The 15,202-nt window shown below is 38.4% G+C and overlaps 1 protein-coding gene across 1 annotated transcript in view; it reads right to left on the bottom strand.

Annotated features, from left to right (window-relative positions):
* Nucleotides 1-1,108: 1,108 nt before the first annotated feature.
* The window catches only part of CUNH6orf89 (chromosome unknown C6orf89 homolog), a 25,096-nt gene continuing 11,002 nt past the window's right edge, over nt 1,109-15,202 (bottom strand). The window contains exons 4-8 of the mRNA XM_015812595.1: nt 7,712-7,863; nt 7,474-7,613; nt 4,482-4,608; nt 3,445-3,568; nt 1,109-1,751 (exon numbers count right to left, since the gene is read on the bottom strand). Coding sequence (XP_015668081.1) covers nt 1,666-1,751; nt 3,445-3,568; nt 4,482-4,608; nt 7,474-7,613; nt 7,712-7,863 — 629 coding nt within the window. The 3' untranslated portion in view covers nt 1,109-1,665. The remainder of the gene's footprint in view (nt 1,752-3,444; nt 3,569-4,481; nt 4,609-7,473; nt 7,614-7,711; nt 7,864-15,202) is intronic.

Here is a 15,202-nt window from a genome sequence, read left to right as displayed (position 1 = left end):
GTTCCCACCTTCTAAATTTCATAGTCCTATCATTTATTTATTTACAAATCCTTTAAACATCTATAAGACTAATTTCATTGTCATAATTTAGTCCCTCAATACCCCAATTAGTTATGCATGTTTCCAGTCAGAAACAGAAGGAAATAAACAAATTTGTCTATTTGCACTATGCCATGAGAACGGGATTGTGATTCTGACAGGCTCCTTTAACTGTTACTCTGCTGAACAATTAATAATTAACCAAAATATTTTAAAAACAAAGATATTATTCTAGTCCATTCTTTAAAACTGTTTTCTTTACAAATTAATGCAATGCTGCTTCTCCTTTTATTACATTTTAATAAAAGAATCCCCCAAAGCATATAAACTTGTACAAATATGCGCACTAGCCTCACTGCTGGCCTGGCTTCAGCCTGACACATCTGCAAATTGTCTTAGCACAACAGGAACCTAAAGATTCGCTCAAGGGAAACACCTCTACAATTTCAGTGCTGGAAAATAATCCCGTCTAAAGATATTAGATAGATGAGCTCACAAGAACCATGAGGAAATGCAAAAACCTGGGAAGGCAATCAAGAATCAAACACCGACAATGCTAATGAAAGAGAAAACACAATGAAAGCTTGTAGAGAATGGCAAGCATATTCATGGCACACGTTAAACACTGCACACTGCAACTCTGCCCACAAATATCCAACTCGATTTAAAAAGATCTGGAGACATCCAAACCAAAATTTTAGAAAATGTTTTCAAGACATGCTTTCCCAAGATCAATTCAACCATGATAACAAATTAAAATGATGACTAATTTGGAATGTCCAACTCAGACCCTCTCCAAAGGCTTAATTTTCAGAAGGGGATGCTCACCATTCTCACCAAGTCATTGCTCTAACAAATTTGGTTCTTATTACTCATTTTTTGGGGGGGGATGGATTTGGCATTCTACTGACTTAGTCCAGGGGAAAGTATTCATGAAAAGAGAAAGAAAAATATATTTGCAGGATGCTTTTCTCTGTCAAGTATACAAACCCCACCTCAGCCACACAGTTTTGGTGATGACTACATAAAGTCACGCTGTGTTCTTAGGTGGAAAGACGATTTCTTTTTTTTACTGGAAAGAATATTCTGAAGATGCGTCATCATAATACAGTGAAAGAAAGAAAAAATGCAGCTGTGGACCAAATTCCTGCATTCAAACTATAACATAGGATAAGAACCTGAGCAAATGCTTTTCTCAAGAGACATTTTTAATTTCTCAGCCTACCCAATATTTCAGTAGTTTGCTCTTTTAAAGCAATGATCCAGAGACAGATTCATCAGCAGCTCTGACGTTACCTCTTCCAGCATGTCTGGAAAGAAGTATTTTGAGACGACTCCTTCTACAGTGTCAAAAAGAACAATATTCACAAAGAGTATTCACAGACCTTTCCCCCACAAAATCCGTCAGTCGGCTTTCAGGAATAATTCTACAAAAAGCTAGAGAAAAGAGGTCTTCCAGTTTCTACCAAAACATCTGAAAGGCAAGCCAGTGACCTTGAATAAAATGTTCTTTTAAAAGTGCACAGCTTTCTTCATCGCAGACCAGAAGGGAAAACGTATCTCTGGAAACTGTAGTGGTATCATCCCCATATCTTTTGTGATATTGAGGTCTTACATATTGAGTTTTCAACTGGCAGATCCATCACAAACAACAACGGGTTCAGATCCTCTGGAGTTAAAATTTGTTGTCCAATAATCTACATTTGTAAAACCTTTGGAAGAAAAACAATGACACTAGTTTATTATGATTTATTATTGTATGCTATTGGAGGTAATGATGCCCTGAAACATCCCTTCACTCTATTTCCATGGTGTGCAAGTATTTCAACAAGCTTTCTTGCCAGTATCCATGGGACAACTCATCATGGCCAGTTCAGCGTGGGGACAACTCGCTGCAGGCAGGTAAGCAAGTGACTGTGCAGAGTGGAGACTGCTGGCGACAGCAGGGAGCTTCCCACCAGAGGGAGAGCCAGGCGGCTGGGCAAGCGAGTGGGTGGGCAGACCACAGAGCAGCGATGGCTGGGAGCTTCCCATTTACACACACACCCTGTTGCCGCTAAGTCAAGATCCAGGCCATTCAGAGTTTGGGGTGTTTGGCAGCGGCAGCGGTAGCGGTGTTCTGGCCATTTGGGGGGGTAGCCAGGAGATGATGGAGGCCAGGCACATCCCATTTTTACACACCCCACTGCCACAGGCTGTTCAGCAGCAGTGGCAGTGGGGGATGTGAAAATGGGACATTACCCGGCCTCCAACGCCTCTCTACCACTCATCCCGCCCACCACCACTAACGACCCGAACACCGCTGCCACTGCCAAACACCCCAAACTCTAAAAGGCCCGTAACTTGTGGCAGCAGCAGAGGGTGTGAAAATGGGAAGCCTCCGGCCATTGCCACTGCCATTCTGCACTCTGGCCCCTGCTCACTTACCCTCCCAGCTCTCCCTCTGGTGGGAAGCTCCTGGCCAGTTGTCCCCATAGCAAATTAGCTGAGTTGTCCTGCAATGAGTTGGCGGAGGTGACTTGGTGGTGGTGGTGAGCCGGCCGTGCTTAGTGGTCCTAAACCCATCAATATTTTATATAACAGTAAATTATCCATATATATGTTCTGGTCTTAACAATAGGACACAGCTTAGAGATAATCAGTTTGTTAAGTCTTCAGCAAGATTTCTTTGGAAGTATAAAAAAATAATTTCAGCATATGTTTTCGTAGGAACAATTTAATTAAGTGGCTTCCGTAAAACAGACCTAATAATCTCAAGAGTCCACTTCAAAATTCTACAAACACTAGTACATCCATGACACCTCTAGAGAGCCTGAGTTTACCCCAACTCAGCCCCAAATGGCCCAAAACCCCAACATTCTTGTATGAGATTTTGAGGATAAAAGTTCATGTAATTTTTTAAAAATGGCCATTGCCTGAAAAGATTGCCCACCCATTGCCTACCTGACTTTTGCTATATTTCAATATAATGTTTATACATAAGCAGTTATACATTCTCTTCTTTGAACTGCAGTGATCAATCAAGTTTGGTCTGGCCCAGCCTTGTACAGCAATGAAAAAATATTATTTACTATATTGTAGCCTTCCCATAAACAGCACTTTGACTTTTGGCTGCTGCAACAGACTCAACACAAACTTCCTATAATGCCAAATGCAGTTTTCTAGGGTAGAAAGCCAATTTAGAAGACCACATAGTGTATACAGAGTTCATTGTTTTTCCCAACAGATAGGGTGTGGAATATATTTTCTCTGTTGCTGCATTATAAAGCTTAAAGCATTTAGCAGGGCAAAATGTCATGAGCTACAAGCCATCGCTTGCTTTTTTTTCCAGCAATAACAGTTACAACAGTTACAGCTACATTTGCCATTTGTAGGATAAGCTCCTATTGCTGTATCAATTCTCACCAATATCTCCAGCTTCTAGCTCTACCATCAATGTCTTGCAGTGTTCTCTGCACAAGAGAGACGGAATAACATATAAGTTGAGCCGACCACTTCCTACCACAAAGGTGTTCTGCAGTCTGTATGTCTGAAAAATAAAAAAAAGGACTGTTCATTTTATTATCTCCCAGAACCTTTCATAGTTTTACTAGAAAGAAAGAAAACATAAAATTGAATTCAGAGAAATTGAAGGCATAGATAATGGTTTCTACTGTAGAGCTCCTCTGCAACATCAAACCAGAGCCAAAAAAAAAAAGTAGATCCCCATAACCATCTCTCAAGGATCTTGTCAACCAAGTAGATCTAAAACTTGATGCTACCCAGTGACGTTGGGACAGCAAAATCTGCAAGATGGAAGGCACAATGTTGCAATCAGAGCACCATCCCTTTTCTATATGCATGTGGCAATACACACCAAATTTGTCACACCATTACTTATAGGTTTGAATAGCGGCAACAAATGGTCAGTAACATTCCACCTGTCTCGAAGAGTTGGCTATTTATTGGGTTTCAGTTATGTTTGTTTGTTTTAACCATTTGCCTTATAAGAAAAATGAGCAGCCCAGCATTGGAATCTCCTTCTTCCTATTGCTATAACCAACTGGACTAAAGACTTTTCCTCTCTTCTCACAGAAAACAGGATAAATAACAGTTCTGTGAGAAAGAAGAACAGAACTATCTGCCCTGAAGGTGACAATGACTTCTGCCCCTCTCTGGGCAGCCATTTCCTTCCCCATCAACCCTTTTAGAATAATGTTAGCACTGAGAACGTGTCTCCCTTTTCTCTCCTTATCTTTCTACCTCATATCTTTTTTTGATTCTTAATCTGAGGGCATGAGACCTTCTACTTTTGCTACTGCGTAAAGCATCATCAGAGCCTTTTAAACATAAATCAGAATACAAATGATTTTAAAAAACCATTCTTTTTCAGCCTAAGGTTCCTGATGTGAAACTAAGCATAAAAAGAAGTGCAGAAATATTTTAACATTAAACACACCAACCTTATCTTGAAGTCGTGGATGGTGGATTAAGAAACAGCTTTTTAGAGAAATGTCCTTTGGAAACAGCAGCGAAGAAAAGATGGGAAAAATTTCTTGCAGAATCTGAGATTTATTCTGAGGGTTTTGCCTATGGAACATTTTAGAGAATAAGAAAGAAAGCAGGTACCTCACAATGGCATTGCTACTGAGCCCTAAAGCACTTCAAAACAGTCACTGTTTGCCATCCTAAACGGCTATATCTGACTTAATGTAACATATATGACATGAAAAACACACATAAGTCACACACAAATCAGATATCAATGTGTGGGTATGAGCATTTGGATTAGAAAGTGGACCTTGTTTAGCTAACTTTAGATAATATATATTGTCCAAGAAAATAATATAGGCAGGGAATCAGGAGACTGGTATTACCTAAGATCAGATATAATCTTAAAGTCTCTGTCTGAGGGGGAAAAAACCCCTTAGGCTTATTATAAAATTAAATGCTGAAGAAGTAAAACAAAGAAAGGCGTCACCTAATCCAGCATTAACTAAAGCCACATGGGAAAGGCTTTGGGAATCCTAACTTACTCATCATTCTAGGAAAATGGAGGGCAGGGAAACATGAGAAATCCCAGTGTGGAGACTTGTCATGATTCATACTGAGATACTGTGCACCCAAACTGTCCATCATAAGTTCATTAAAAATACAGCACTGGATGATAGGGAACACCGTATTTCATATATAGGGAATGCCCAAATATGACTCAAAGCATCAACCACTGCGGTCACGCAATATTTATGCAAAACATCACGTTCTTCCAACCGATTGCCAGAGAACGCGTCAACTGGAAGACTCCAAAATATGAAGGGAAAAACCTGGTGTGCAAGGTAACAAGGAATTTAACACTGAACTGAACTTCCAAACAAACAACATATTTGCAAAAGGCTTTTCAACTGTGGAACTTAGGATCCTGCAAGAACTTGATGGGACTCCAGGAGAAATTAAGAGGGAAAAAAGGTCATTTGAATGCAATCTATCTTTTATCAGTAGAGCTTTGATTTTTGATTGGGGTTCTACAACTTTTTAAAAAAAAAATTAAGAGTTTCCACAACCAGAAAAAAAAATGAAAATTCCATCTTTGGGTCAATAAACTAGATAAAGGGACACTTGATAGAATGGAAACAATAAAATAAATTCACTCAGGGGCAGATTAAAGATGTAAAAACCTAGGGCGGGAAATAGAAATTCAGAGAAGGAAAAATCCTTTTACTTTTTCAAGATTTTTTTTTTGTTTTCAGAAAAATTGGGGATAAGCGACTATATAGGCTTAGTATAGCCTCTAAAGTATGACATTTTCCAGAATAAGAGGAAACAATCATTTTGTTGAGTTTCATACCGTGTTTCCCGAAAATAAGACCTACCCCCAAAATAAGACCTAGCTTGATTTTGGGGGGTTGGGCCTAATATAAGCCCTATCCCAAAAATAAGCCCTACTTAAGACCCCACCCACTTCGTCCCACCATAGGTTTTTTGGCAGGTCGGATTGCATGCCTCCCCCCCCACCTTGCCTGCTGCCGGTGTTGCCGCTGCGAGGTGGCCTGAAAGCCAGGGCTGGAGGAAGCAGAGGCTGCCCCTTTTCTATCCCTGCCCTGGGGAATCCAGCGGGCAGGTGGGGGTGGGGACTGGCTGGGGCTCAACCATCAGCTTCTCTCTTTCACCCTCACCCCAAAGCAGCCTCCGGAGGCGGCCTTGCTCTGCCCCGCGGGCTTTGCCGGCTTTCTCTTCCTCTGCGGAAGGATGGGAAAGAAAGCTGGGCATCCCGAGACGTCCCATTCTGGGAGGTGACTCAGGTTTCCCTCAGTAGTGGGAGGAAGGCTTTGGAAACTGCCTTTTCATTTACACTCATCATCAATATTGTAGACTGTCCCTTTATTTTTCAAAAAAATGATTTGTATTTACCACAATTAGCCTCCTTGAACGCCAATGGGAAGGCGCGGTGTGAATTCTGTGCATGAGCTGTGGAAATACAGATACTCGTCCCCTCAAAGTTCACACTTCCTCACTCGGGGCGCACCATTGTTTTGCAACATGCATTCAACTTCGCACCTCAGCTAAACTCTTCAGCTGCGGAGGGGGGCGCCAACTGGGCTGGCCCTTATGATAAAAAAAATAAAACATCCCCCTAAAATAACCCCTAATGGGTCTTTTGGACCAAAAATAAATTTAAGACCCGAGCTTATTTTCGGGGAAGCACGGGTACTGGTACCCATGTTTCCCCGAAAATAAGACTGGGTCTTATTTTTTTTTTGCCTCCAAAAAAGTCACCAGGTCTTATTTTCAAGGGATGTCTTTTATACTCACCTTCAGTATTGATAGCCCTGCCCAGCTGGTCCACTTCTTCTGGCAGCTGCATTCTGCAGCTGCATTCCGGCCTGCATTTTGCAGTCAGGTCTTTCCGAAAGGCATATGCAGCCGAGTACTGAGCTATGAATTCAATGGATTGAATCCATAGCTCGGTTCTCGGCTGCAGAAGCCTTCCAGAAAGCCCCGTGACTGCGAAATGCAGGCCTGGCTGCAGAAGACGCCGCAGAAGAAGTGGGCTGGAGAGGCCTGGCTGCAAGGTAAGTGGGTGTGGGGCGCATGGAGCAGCTCCACACCTCCACCCCCGCCCTAGCTTTATTTTTAAGTGTGTGCCTCACCCCAAAACTAGGGCTTATTTTGGGGGTAGGCCTTACTTTCGGGGAAAACAAGGCATGTGATTCAATTCCCTTTTTAAAAAAAATCAGCATACTGACAGGACCACTTCTCCACTTCAATCAAAAAAGATAATTCAAAGAATAAAAAAGAAAATTATGGGGATAGCAACTGTATTTCTTTTCTAGTCCTGCATCTCATCTCTACTCCTTGCTCTTCAGGACTCCTGAAAGTTACGTCACTGATTGTCAGCTGGGGCTACTGTTGAGATAATTCTAGAAAGGCAGGGGACCTCTAACAGCTCAAACGTACCAGAAAAGAGAAAATGGAGGTTGCTGCTTGGAAGGGCTGCTCCATAACTCAGCTGCCTCCTCTTGTATCACAAAATTTGTCAATTCGGGGTAGAGAGACTGAAAATGTTTCATTTCAGCATAAGAACGATGCTGTCCTGTCTGATGAGAAAAGGATGACATTGCTTTTATTAAAGATGCTTTTCATCTGTCAAGAGGTTTACCAACATCTGCCAGGTCCCCCCATACTATTAAGTTACCTTGATCAAGAGAGGCTGCCCTTGCAGGATTTTTTCCGATAGCTGCCTGAGGTCAACTGGAGCAATGAGAGTTTTCATGGAGCAGCAGCAAGAGCACTTAGCAGTTAGAGACATATTCTGTCTGCAGTCCAAGCCCCACCACTCTGGACATTCTTTGGAAAGAAAGGACAGAAGAGATGTATGAACGTCATTCAAAATTTCAATTTTAAGCAAATAGCAACCAATTCCAAACCCAAACCTGAAAATTCTATACCTGCTGCAGAATATCAAGTGATTAGTGAAAACTTCCAAGGCTAATTCATGAAGGAAGAACTTTTAAACTCAATATGGGCCACATCAGAAACAGCACAAGTGCCATATTTCATAGTCTACTTCCCAGCAACTCTTGGAATTTGGTAACATCTGGTAATGTTGGATCCATGATTAAGACAGATAAATACTTACATTTTTGATAACCAAATGTAAAACTGAAGGTGTAGCTTAACTGCATGCAAAATACATTTAGGCATTATGGTGATTCCTAATCAATTTAATTAGAGCAATAATAATTACACTAGTACAATGAAATTACAACACTTAACGATTCTTTGGGGAAATCCTTTTGTTTGACTAAAGCGGCTTAGCTCAAGTGGCCTTGTTGTGATACTGCACAACAACCCAAGATAAACAAGGTTTTATCTTTTAATGGTCCAATGTTTTGTTAATAACAGAGTACTTAAGTAACTCATTCAGCACCGAGCTCTTTGCATATTAGGAAAATTATTTCCTATATGGATCTGTTATCCTTTTGCAGCAATATACTAATAATATCCAGAATTATATTTAAGAAGAGAGAGGAAAGACACATTTTATTCTTTGGGGGAAAGATATCATAACATCACAATAGCTAATTCTTTCCAGTTTATTAATCTGAATTCTTGATGTACTACTACTGGATATATGCTAAAACAATCATAATACGATTTGTTTGGAAAAGATACATTAAAACTATTTCAAAAGAATAGCTGATCATAACCTTGCATTTGTCTGAAAGATAATGTTTTTAAAAGAGCTTCATTATGCCTTTCTGTAAAAGACGTGTCTTTCCTATTCATCATACATAGCTTTAATAAAAGAGAGATTAGGAAAACTACTTAGCAAAGCTATGGATAGCAAGTGTCTAAAGACTTATCTTCTATGACAAATTTCAGTCTCTGTTGCAAGTTCTATTATAGTCTAAGTGCATGCTAGGGCCAAACAATGGAAATTCATGATAAAAGAGACCATTAAATTGTTTCTGATCTGTTAATCTCCGAAAAGTATTTCAAAATTGTTATTCAATTTGTTTGGCTATAATTTAAATTACATATTTCAGTTGGATAATTCAGAGTTATTATTATTCGGATAATAGCCAAGTAGAATTTTAAACAGGCATTTATTTATTTTAAAAAAATGTCTGAATTTTATTGTTGAGAGGTGGCAAACTTCACAAAAAGTGTAGTGGAAAGGGAAGGCCTTGTTAGAATTTGGACAGAGGAGGAAGGGGTAACAGAAAAATAATGGTCTGGGCAAAGAAAATGTAACTACAGAAATACACAAGGGAAATAAATTGGACTTTTATTAAACTATTCTTCTATTTTTCCAATTACACTCCTGCATTCCTTTTAGATTATCACTCTGCCCAGGCACACTCAAGGGTTATTTCAGTTTTCAGTGTAGCATGCTTTATGTATGATCAGCTCGTAGCTATTTAGAAAAGTACCAACATTGCTTCATTATATAATTAAAATATAGCATTAAAATGTACAGTTGGAAAAATAATTATTCTTGGCTAGTGTCGTGGGATGATAAAGGACCACCAACGAAGAATGTTTCCCTCATTCTATTAATCACGGCTTTGTGTAAAGATCAATCATTCTCAATTGCTGTATTAACTACGGATTTTCATTATTCTGAAATGTTGGTTCTATAACATACACCTGCACAAATATCAGCACATACAGTACATACATTTTCCATCCAGCAATTAGAGTTGAAGATCATGGCAGGGCTTTTAGAACTGCGGCTTTTCTCTCCACCATTCTAGATTAAGTGTATGAGTCTCAAACTTTGCCTGGGTGGGGTATCCTTAGCCTCCAGATGTCTAATTTCCAATACACTCAGTCAACTTGGCCAACAGGAGGGAAGCTAAAAGTTGCAGTTCAACAACATCTGGAGGGTCACAGGTTCCCCACCCTTGTCTAGACTTTGGGGGACAAAAAGTGAGAGAAGAAGCACATTCTGCATAGATAAAGACAGCCTTCCCTCCCCCTTTTCCAGTCTAGACATTACTGACTTTAACATCACTCTAGTGTTTTGAGTATTTAGCATCCCTCTTTGTGATTAAGGTACAATTTTGATTTGTCATCATAGCATTTTTTATCTTGTACAACATCTGTAATTGCCAAAGCATCTTCCTTTCTTATCCTCTCTGTTGTAGCTGATCTCGTTTATGTACCCTACAAAGGATGGATAATAAACCTGCTTGATCCCTCAGAGAACCACCTAGATTAAAAATACAGATCTGATAAAATAACAATAGCAATAGTGCTTAGACTTATATACCACTTCATAGTGTTTTACAGCCCTCTCTAAGCGGTATACAGAGTCAGCACATTGCCCCCAAAAATCTGGGTCTTCATTTTACCAACCTCGGAAAGATGGAAGACAGAGTCAACATTGAGCCAGTCAGAATCGAACTCCTAGCAGCCAGCAGAATTAGCCTGCAATACTGCATTCTAACCACTGTGCCAGCACAGCTGTTTAAGTACCCTCTAGAGCAGGGGTAGGCAACCTTGTCTCTTTTATGACTCGTGGACTTCAACTATGCTGGCTCAGGAATTCTGGGAGTTGAAGTCCATGAGTCATAAAAGAGACAAGGTTGCCTGCCCCTGCTCTAGACCAAAGTTCCCCAACCTTTCTGGACCAGTGGGGAGGGAGAGGGAATGGTTCCGCACAAGTGGTGAGCACATGCGCCCACTGCTCGCACAAATGGAGATGCACGCGTGCGCCCGTCACTTCTGTGGCCCAGTTCCGAACGGCTCAAGGCCTGGTAGTGGGCCACAGCCCAGGGGTTGGGGACCTCTGTTCTAGAATATTTAAAAATTAAATACCCTATTAATCCTTTAATTAAATACTCTATTCTATATTACCTTGACTGTATTTCTACAAAGCATACAGTTCATTTTTATATACTCCTGAAGTTTACCAAAGTAAAATTTATATCTAACTACTTACCTTCATACCTGAACTTCACCCTCAATTTCCAGAACATTATTGGTTTTCTCCATGATATTTCAATGCTAGTAAATCTTGTTTTGTTTCAATTTTCCATTTGACACAAATAATTAAAAAAAATTCTACTCCCCTGTATTACTTTCTAGCTAGTTCTGTTGATTGGCGACTAGAGTAGCGGTAGGGACTGTGCTAATAGGGATTTAAGTTTTTTAATTAATTTTGCTTGAAACATATTTATGTGTGACCTCAGGACTCCCATTGAACAAGGCAGAAAGGTAGGATATACATATAGTGATTAATTAAATAACATTTCATATAATTATATCCGAAGCAAGAAAATGGGAAAAATGCAAAGTTTGTGAGAGCAGTTCACTAAGGATAAAAGAGCAGAAAAATGTGTTCCAAGAGACCGTGTGCTACAGAAGTGTAATAAGCTCATTTTCTGAAAAGATGCCTATGGCTGATTAGGTGACAGCTTCCTGCTGAAGAATCTGAGAGTGTAAGAGGTATGTAAAGCACTTAGATTCCAGGATGTGAAGAAAGTTAATAGGAATCTAAGAACACATATGAATTTTTGAGTAGATTTTTTAAATAACTGCTGAATGGCAATGTTTCAAAATTAATTTTTTTTTCAAGCGTCCAGTGTCAACCTGGTACATTAACAACACACAAATATTCTAAATTCTTAACATGAAATTAACAATATACTTAGAAAAGATTTGAGGTTTTCCAAAGTCACAATTATTTTTTTATGACAACGAAAATGTATGAACAAGATAGAAGTAGAAAATGGAAAGCTTGCAATGTGCATTGCATAATGAACTGGAATACCATTTTAAAAATTGGATGATTAATTTTAAATAATATTAAATTTTTATCCTGTCATCTTATGGCGCAATTACCTAAACATATTTAAGAAAAATTGGCTTTCAATTCTGAATGTTCAAAGTGTAATATTATGAAGGACATGTTGACTCCTATCTTGGGACTTTGATTTACCATCCATAAAATTGTCAACATGGTGCCAGGAGAATTCAGAGGTAAAAATGTGAATATGTTGTTAAATTATACAAACTAAACATATCAAAGAACAAAGAACTGGATTTTGCATGGTCTGGGACTGAAAAAATGAAAGGATTTTTTTTTTCTGATCCTGCTATACCAGATTTGAACTGGGACTGAAGATATACGTTCACGTGTTTCTATATATGAACTGGTTTTTTTAATCAACAATATGCAAAGCAAAGTTTGATCAAAACTACTCCGCATGTTAAATAGTTTAATCTGCTGAACTGGTTTTTGTTTCATATTCATCAATTTCATTTTTTACCTGTTCATTTTACCATTTACTTTTACTCTTCTACCCTTTTTAATTTCTATTTTGTTTTATTTTATATATGTAGTTAATGCTTCTCTTCTTTTTGTTCACATAGTAAATATCCAGCATGCCAGACAGAAAAGAATGGATTTAAGCTACAGGATGCAACTTTCAACTGAATACTAAAATTTCTGAATATTAACAACTTAACAATGTAACTAATTATTGTACCAAAGAAGTGATAAACTCCTAGCATGTGGGTAGTAATCAGCCATTTGTTAGGGAGATTTTAATTTGGATTCCTGTACTAAGCAGGAAGTTGGACGTTGTTTTCAGTAGCCCTGTCCTATTCTACAATTTTATGACTTTATTATATATTAAACATATTAGCCCTCAATGGATTTTGTTCTGACATTTCTCACATTTTATTGTATCACAATAAAAATTGCTTTCGAAACTGAAGGAAATTCAAAAATAATGTGAGACACTTGTACTTTAACAGGAACTACTGAAAGATCCCACTACTTAGGCCACTGACTGAGGGTATCTAAATATGGCCGTTTTTGCCCTAGACCATGGGTCTCCAAACTTGGCAACTTTTAAGACCTGTGGACTTCATAGTCCAGAATTCCCCAGCCAGCATGTCCAGAAGTCCACAAGTCTTAAAGTTGCCAAGTTTGAAGACCCCTGCCCTAGATCAGATAAAAAATATTGCTTAGAATCTTATATACTGGACAAACAAGCCAGAATGGTAATCCTCTACAACTCCTAGGCAAATGCTCTTATCACAGCAATAAAATTCATTCTAAACCAATGTAATTCCATATGGCTTACATCTTGCTACATGTTTGCTCAAGTAACCTCAATTTTAGAATTTTTCTGTACATTAGGAATTGAGTAAGCCCAATAATTCCATGATTACACATGTTTTCCAAAGATTGGCTCATAGTTCAATCACCCAAGCAGCAGAAACTGTAATATGTATCCCACCCTGCACAGCTTCAGTAACAGTCCACACTTTTTCTTGGCATGACTAGGTGCAAATGTTATGCTGCAGAGGGCCTTTCCATGCCAAATTGTTTTCTTACTTCCAAAGAAGAAACATTTGCTGCTAGAAAATGGAACCAATATTCCCCATGCATGTTGTTGAACAAATGTAGCACAAGGATACACTAAGACAGTATAAAAAGGAGAGACTCTCTCTAGCTAAGCTCAGCTCCTGGGCAGCGAGGTCCTACCTATCAAGCTTAGCTTTTTGAGAGCAGCCAAGGTCTGCTGGATGCTACAAGGATTATAAACACAGAACCTGCAGAAATTAACAAAAAAACATTAATGTAGACTGCAACAATCTGAACTGCTCAAAAAGTGCCAAAGAAATTTTGCAAACAAGCTCTATTAGCCACGCTCTGCTTTTAATTGCTGTCTTCAATTCAGTCATTGCTCTGCATTTAATATATATTAATAGATATACTTTGGTCATAAAATTTAAACATTATTATAACATGTGGAGTAATTATTCTGCCAAAAGAAAGGGTGTGAAGAGTGTTAAAAATTATCTTTCAATTAGAAAAATTAAATGATGATTCAGATTCATCGCAAAGTAGAACACAGTTCTTGCCTTCATTAAACATAACTAATGCAAATTTTGCAAAATCAACACATCATTTCAGTCAAGTCATTTCACTACTCTATGAAGATATAAATTCTTCAGCTTTGAGAACTACAAAATGACTGCATCACTGAACTAAGAAGGTCCACTTAATTGAGAAGAAATGTGAGCTGCTGACTCTGTTAATTAAGTTGGTGTCAACTCTTAGTGACCACAATAAATTTTCTTAATGACAATCTATCCCTAACCCAGTTATTCAGGTTTTCCAACAACATATTCATTGCCACTGTTAAGGGCAGAATGTAAACAAAGATATGCATTAGCACAAAGAGTTGAATCTGATGCTCCTGACATTGCCATCTCAGATGAACAGGGTGTTAAAGTCATTTAGTAGCTATAGCAGAGACTAACCTTTGTGTTATTTAATAACACAATAAAAATACATTATAGGTTTAATAATTTCTGCAAACTCTCTCAGGCTCCATTCTTGCTCTAAACTCTTAAAATTTTGGACAAAGGCTAGAAATTCAATACATAAAGCCAGACATGAGGAGTTAATTAAAACCACAACATTCTTAAACCTCAGTTTCTAAAGTCACACAAGTTTAGTACTGTTAGCCTCAAATCACCTCAGCTGGTAAGAACAACAGTCATGGTTCACTGCAAACTAGATTCAAAATGGCATTATTATTTTTTTGTCACACAGATGTCTATAATATGCTTATGATGCTTACAATTCTGAAGCAATGAAATGAAGGAAAACTTCCTCTTAGGCTAGCAAGCCTGCCAAAATTAGCAACCACACTCCATGAATTCATATCTAAAACATTATTCCTTTTATAGTCAGAATAGTTATTTTAACCCCTAATCTGGAACAGGTAGGTCAGGAAAGGGCAACAAAGAAAAGAATACAGAGAGACTGTAATCGCTTTAAAGAGAGTAGATTTGCCTGTATTTTTGGGAAACTATATCTTAGGCTATTTTTCATAGTGATCTAAAAATGTAGCAAATATCTTTTCAAATCTCAACTACAAAATAAAACTTGTATAGCTTGTTTTTCAATAAGTATGTAGTGAAGTGGTTCTTCACAGCTTAATAATAAGCTATTACATATGGTCAGTTGGTGGAGAGGTGGCGTATAGATCAAAAGCTTGGTTTAACTTTGGAAGATGTGAACTTGATAAAGCAGATTAAAGATCAAAGTAGAGCTCATATTAGGAGAATTTATAGTGTTTTGATAGAATTTGATTCGGAAACAGAATTAGTTAAAGATTGTATGATTAAATGGGCACAAAATATTCAAGAACCA

This window comes from Protobothrops mucrosquamatus, unplaced genomic scaffold (assembly GCF_001527695.2).
Source record: "Protobothrops mucrosquamatus isolate PMUCROS unplaced genomic scaffold, P.Mucros_1.0 scaffold100, whole genome shotgun sequence".
In the NCBI taxonomy this organism is placed as follows: Eukaryota; Metazoa; Chordata; class Lepidosauria; order Squamata; family Viperidae; genus Protobothrops; species Protobothrops mucrosquamatus.
The sequence above is the reverse complement of the archived record's forward strand: the minus strand, read 5'-3'. Positions and strand labels throughout refer to the sequence as shown.